At 42.6% G+C, this 6,477-nt stretch overlaps 1 protein-coding gene across 1 annotated transcript in view; it reads right to left on the bottom strand.

The window, feature by feature from the left end:
• Nucleotides 1-1,981: 1,981 nt before the first annotated feature.
• slc1a7b (solute carrier family 1 member 7b) overlaps nt 1,982-6,477 on the bottom strand; it is a 69,630-nt gene continuing 65,134 nt past the window's right edge. Inside the window, exons 9-11 of the mRNA XM_062555851.1 lie at nt 5,540-5,674; nt 4,272-4,371; nt 1,982-3,295 (exon numbers count right to left, since the gene is read on the bottom strand). Of these exons, the coding sequence (XP_062411835.1) occupies nt 3,008-3,295; nt 4,272-4,371; nt 5,540-5,674 (523 nt within the window). The 3' untranslated portion in view covers nt 1,982-3,007. The remainder of the gene's footprint in view (nt 3,296-4,271; nt 4,372-5,539; nt 5,675-6,477) is intronic.

Here is a 6,477-nt window from a genome sequence, read left to right as displayed (position 1 = left end):
TTATGCATTGTACACTCTTTCCTCTCCTTGTACAGTAAATGTATTCCCAATAAGAGTCGCTCTTATTCCTTTCTAAAAAAAACGCGTTTCGGCAAAGTAGCCTTCATCAGGGAGTCAAACCCTTCTCACAGGTTTGGGTTAGAAACATATATATTTATAAATATTTTACTTCTATAATTGTGTCAGCTAAGAGAGCTCATCAAGAGCTTTCAGGTGATATACAGTATATAACTCAATTTTGACCAAAATGTCACTTACACCCCTTTGGTTCTCAGCCCTCGATTTATTCATTTAACAGAAACTTTTTTCCACATGTCACTTATATCACAGAGCCATTGTCCCTGCAGCAACTTGGGGTTAAGTGCCTTGCTCAAGGGCACAATGGTGGACAGGGGTGGTGCTGGAAAATGTGGGCCCTGTTACAGGCAATAATTCTAGGCCCCCCAATAATAATAAAGTATTATTGGGGGGGGGCTCTCTGGGGGCCCGGTCAGTGCTGGGCCTTTAGAATTGTCCTAACCGCCCTCTTGCAGCTGGAGCGAGGTCGGTGTCATGAAGCCTTACACACACAGGTCCTCCCTAAACAGATGCCCAAGAAGTGCCCAATGTGTTACAATATGGCCGCTGAGTGTAGGGACTTGCCCCAAAGGACTGTGTTTACTCACTATAGCTGCTGCCATCTGTCAACTCAGAGGTTGTCTATTATTCATCACAGTGGTCATGTTATGTATAAAATATTTTATTGATAAATATTGATTTTTTTTCAGATTGACAGATTGAGAAAAAAAAAGCTACTACCAATCACAGAGAGCTCACCACTGCACTAGTGAGCCATCTGCTTTCCCATCCACTGAAGTGCTGCCCTGTGTCTGGTGCAAGGCCGGTCTTAAGAGTAGCCTTTGCCTTTGACAGAAGATCTACTGTAAAAGGATGTATCTGCGTAATGGGAGCACTTTCATCTTTTTCACTATACTGTATACTGTATCTAGTAAAGGACAGGGTGACTGGGAGAGGGGAAAAACAATGAGTGCAGGGGAGAGTTTGAAAAAGAAGCAAGAGAAATAGAAGATTCAGAACAAGCAACAGAGGGCTCATTGGAGTGACAGGACAGAAGTAAGACAGAAAAATCTCACAGGACAGAAGTAAGACAGAAAAATCTCATTTGAATCATTGTGATACTTCTTCACTGAGACTGAACGTCATGTGGAGCTTAAACGGAGGTCATGCGCCTTTCAAATGTGAGGACACTTTCCACCTTCCTCGAAAGGTGCTTGAAGTTAATAACCCAACCAGACACATGAGGTTTATTCTTGTCATATTGATCCGCAGCTGTCATATTGGGTGTAAGAAAGAGGTCAAAAGAACTGTGGTGACCTCAATTGTTCCCTTTAGTGTGACATTCCATGTAACTTCACACCACACGGTAGTTGGCTAATGAAATGCCATCTGGATGAAAACTTAAAAAAACAAAATTCAAGTGCATTAGCTGTAATACGCCAGTGGCTCTATTAAAAAAATGAAACATCCTGACCTGACTTAGCAAAAAAAAAAAAAAAAAAAATCAGTAGAGAGAGAAAAAAAAAGCAAAAGAGAAACAGGTCTTCTACCTGTGAGCGCCATTTGTAATCACGGAAGGGGGGGATTTAAATCTCATTCGATTAATTGCCATGGCAACGCCGGCGAGTTCTCCCGGGTGCATTATGGAGGAGAAGCGGTGCCAGCGTCTGCTGGTAATCCGGCACATTATCAGAAATTGAAGGGCCAGAGGCGTCTGCGCTGCCGAGCCGTGCCGTGCGTGCAGCCTGTCCCAGAGTGGCAACGGGGCAGGAGAGCAGGGGGCACTGGGGCTGTCCAGACGAGGACAAATCACTTTCAGTGGGGGCTTGTGTCTGTGGCTGAAGGGGGGGGGGGGGGGGGGGGGGGTCAGCTCAACATGGCTTTGGCTGTGTTTGTGTGTGTGTGTGTGTGTGTGTGTGTCGGAAGTGGGTGGTGGCGGTGTTGATGGGCCGAGCTCTCTCTATAGCACTCTTTCATTTACTCTATCTCTTTCTCTCTTTCTCTCACTCTTTCTCTCTCTCTCCAGATTTGAGCTCTTATTCTCATAAGGCAAAGATTAGAAAAATGGGAGATTTCCTCCACTCTTTGCTAAGCTGGTGTTGTGTCTGCATATGGAGAAGCAGCAGCATAATGCACAGCATTGCAGATGGGGAGGGGGGAGGTGGGTAGGAGGTCTAACTAGAATATAATATATTTTTTTCCCATTAAGTACTGTTGTTTTTTTTTTTTTTTTGCAGGATTATCACCCAACGAATCAAAACATGGCAGATAGATAATATAAAATTGAAAAAAAAAAAGATAATATAATACACATACATATATACAAGAAAAAAACAATCAAACATCTCCTCGCATCTCAAGAGGAGAGATTATGTTCAAGTTCTTCCTCAGGGTATCTGCCAGGACCATGTTGGCCTCTGCCCAGCCAAAAAAGGAAAGAGCACCTTCTGCAAAGCGTTTCTGGACCGATCAGATTTGGCCACAGCGGTAAAGGCGACCCATGTTCCAGCTGCTGCCATCGGTGCCCGAGTCTCTGTTCTCTCAGTGAGGTGAAAAGTTCTCTTGTGCACCTACGCGTTCTCATACTCGTTCCCTCAATAGCATCAGCCTGAGCTTCAGACAGCCATGTTTCCTCCCCGTGCATCAACAACAGGCATCTCCACATACACTCCACATAGTCTGCCCGAGACGACCAAAGTCATAATATGTTGCTTTCATATAATTCTCAGGATTCACACTTGGAGAAATAACACTCAAACACACACACAAACAAACAAACAACCAAACACATTTAAACAATCGATCAGTCTTAATAATAAGCTAAGACAACACAACTGTCTCTTCCAGTTTTTGCTCGAATGGTCGGCTCCTTACGTTGACCCCGCCCTCTCTCTTTAAGAGGGCTCAGGTCGCCCCAGCTTCCCCCCCCCGCACCCAACGCGGCTGTGGGCTATACGTTGGTCTCCAGGCCGTTCATGTCGATGGCACAGTGGTCCTTGTCCTTGCTCTTGAGGTGGCGCGGGGGGATCGGGGGCTTCTTACGCTCCGGCGGAGGGGGCCGCACTCCTTCCTCCAGCTGCATGAGGCGCGCCACGTCTGGGGGGATGTGGTCGGTCTTGTGCCCTGGCGGGTGGGGCTGGAAGCTGCCGTTGTTCTGCTGACAGTTCATCAGCTGCTGGATGTTGATGGGCTTGGTCTCGCAGATCATGGGCTTGGTCTCGCAGATGAGCGGCACTTGCTGAGAGTGAAAAGGGTGAGAGAGAGAGAGAGAGAGAGACAGAGAGAGAGAGAGAAAGAGAGATTGACTGATTGAGATAGATTGCATTTACTTTCAGCAATACAGAAAGGAAAGTCAGTCAAGGAGTGTCTTAAAAAATCATGGCTTAAAGAAAGAACAGTATACCTATGTATAACATGGCCTTCTGTATTCTTAGGAAGTAAAAGTACGGCCAGCCTATCAAAACAGCCACGGCCTTTCTATTCACAAGAAATATACAGCTCTGTTGTGCTCAAGTACCTCCATTTAGCTGAAAAGAGAGGCACTTACACTGAGGGGAATTCAACAAGCCACCATAGGTCAATGCTTAAGCTAACACAGACTGCCTACATGTCAATACTAGATGCCCTGTAAGAAATTGACATCATACTGTAAGTGGAAGGTCAGGACTGTGAGTGTTGAATAAGTCTCACATCAGGACACAACAAGCCTGGACTGAGCTGAAGTCAGTTGCTGGAGATGTGACATACAGTATTCATATTCATACATCTATTTATTTCCTCTGGATGTGTGCTGTACATTTACTGACTGGTCTGTTTCTGTTAGTGATTAGCGACTACTGGAATGTCTTACAGGGTTCAGGACTTCTGGATTTCTATTTCAGATTAAGTGTCTCTCTCTCCCTGTGTTTGTTACCTGTTTGTTTATGCTCTCTTTCTTAGCCACAAAAATAATAAATTCATCACAAAACTTAGCTGTCATTATCATTACCTCAACGTAGACAAAGCAATATGGCATCACAGATATTTACAAATGGGAAGACTTTTAGCTTTTTAACTATCGATCCTTTAGACATCTACATCTCGTACCATCTGTAGTTAACAACCACAACAACAACAACAACAACAAAAACCCCAGCAAACAAATCAAACGTATAATGTTAACCATGTTTACTGTAACAGATCATTACAAAACACAGTTCCGCAAAATGACCTACCCCATCAGTCTCCTTCATAAAGTCCTTCCGACAGATGTGGGCCATGATGCCAGTAGCGAGAGCATCCCCCATCACGTTCACCATGGTACGGAATCTGTCCCTGAGAACGGAACAAGAAGCACAAAAATAGAAACTACATTATTGCACTAGAATACCCAGATGATTCTACTTCTAGTAACAGCTCATTTTAAAGACTGTCTAGGACTGACTAAGAAATCTTTCAAAACGGAATTTGCCGTATTTTAACTTAGAGGTTTGGAGCTGAAAGTTAAGATACTGTATATGACATCTGGCAGGGTAAAGCCATCAAACTATGCAAAACTACATAAAATAGTTTTGTAAACCGTTTGCCCTGATATGTCCCTTGCCCTTCAAAATTATTTATCGTTACAACTCAGCAAAGAGTAAAAACCTTTAGCTTCAGTTGCTCTCGCAGCAATATATACTTTTATGCAATTGCTAATGTTGTAAGTGTTCTACAGACGTTGAAGGAGCTATGTCTGAGAAAGTGATATTGTGTCCTTGTGTTTGTGTTTAAAACAATAAGCAACTTCAAACAGTAGCTCAGGTTAAGTGTATTTTTATATTAGGCAGAATTTAGTTTGTTTTTACTGTAGCATGCATGTGATAGACATTTCCTCAGAGATCACTACCAAATACAACCACACTACCAATCACATTATAATACAAGCTCACAGGGATTTATATCCTTTGAAAACTCAATTAGATTTTCTTTTTTGCACCCAATAAATAGAACAAATACAAATAGAGGTATTAAAATTAGATCAGTTTTACAGATGAGACCAATTCAAGGGTATAATAGATGATATAGCTGTGACAGTGTTTTTGGTTTGACTGATATTGAGACCTTTTTTCTCTCTTTACTGACTTTTGTATTATATACTCTTTCACTGTTTGTTATTTGATTGTTTCTTTTGTTGTGTGATTGTCTTTTGCTTAATGATCAACTTCCCTGAAGAAACAATGGTAAACAAACATCAGGAGGATGGCAGGATGGCCAATGAGTCCAACAAATCAGATATTCCACAAAGACACCATCAAAACCAATTTTAACAGGGAAACCTTCACTGAATGGTACCTAATTCTCAGGTCAATGGATCAATAAACAATTTTGTCTCTGAAATAAACATTCATTCAAAGTCCATGTGTAGAGTAAACACTTGTAAAATGGTCAGAATCCTGCATAAAGGGCACTCGAGTTTGCAGTTCAAGGGTTCGATAAACTCATTTAGCCCTAATGAACTTACAGAGCCCAGTCCACTGCGATGATGAGCGTGATGTCATCAGTAGGCAAACCAACTGATGTTAGCACAATCACCATAGTGACCAGGCCAGCCTGTGGAATTCCAGCTGCACCAATGCTAGCTGCCGTTGCTGTGATACTGGAGAAAGAACAGAAACAAACAATGTTATGAAGCAATCAGGCTGAGAGGACCAAAGATTCTAGAGATCTCTGCTTTGGATGGTGGAGGCATAAATGATGTTCCAATACTAGACCTTGCCAAAAAGTAAGAAGAAAAAAAACAGAAAAAAGGGGGCTCTTTTAGTGATTTGCACTAGACCAATGTTCTTACCAAGGCTGGTAATACAATGGATAAGATTTTGGCCAGCACCACAATATTGTAGGGCAAAATTATCACAAATCCACAGCTCAGCTATAGGCCTATGCTCATATAAATGGTCCATTTGCCTATACTTTACAACCGATTTGTTGTTCTTTCACAACCATTAGATGTAAATGGATTTACCGGAAAGCTTTTGCACCCAGAGCTGAGAGGTCATATAGCAGTGTAAAAACTGTAATCATTACTAGACAGGATCTGGCGCATGAGACCGAGTGGGATGTGTGTGCCCCCCCACAGTATTTGGACGGAGGGCATGTTCTTACAGGAAGAATGTTGATTGCAGCATTATCCCTCTACAGTGCGGGCTGAATCATGCACCTCATGCATTTCCCTTTTTCTCTATTACTGTAATAAGCGCACCACATTTTTCTATTACTGAAATAAGCGCACCAACCATAAAGCAGCTTGAGCTGCATTCTGTGTATGAAAGGTGCTATACAAAGAAAGCTTATTATTACTATTATCATTGTACATCCCAGTAACCCTCAATCTCTTTGAAAGGTCATGAATCAAGTTGTCACAGGAAGGTTGCTTGCCTCTGGCTATTTCAGTCTCCCCTG

The sequence above is a fragment of the Sardina pilchardus genome, chromosome 15 (assembly GCF_963854185.1).
Source record: "Sardina pilchardus chromosome 15, fSarPil1.1, whole genome shotgun sequence".
In the NCBI taxonomy this organism is placed as follows: Eukaryota; Metazoa; Chordata; class Actinopteri; order Clupeiformes; family Clupeidae; genus Sardina; species Sardina pilchardus.
The sequence above is the reverse complement of the archived record's forward strand: the minus strand, read 5'-3'. Positions and strand labels throughout refer to the sequence as shown.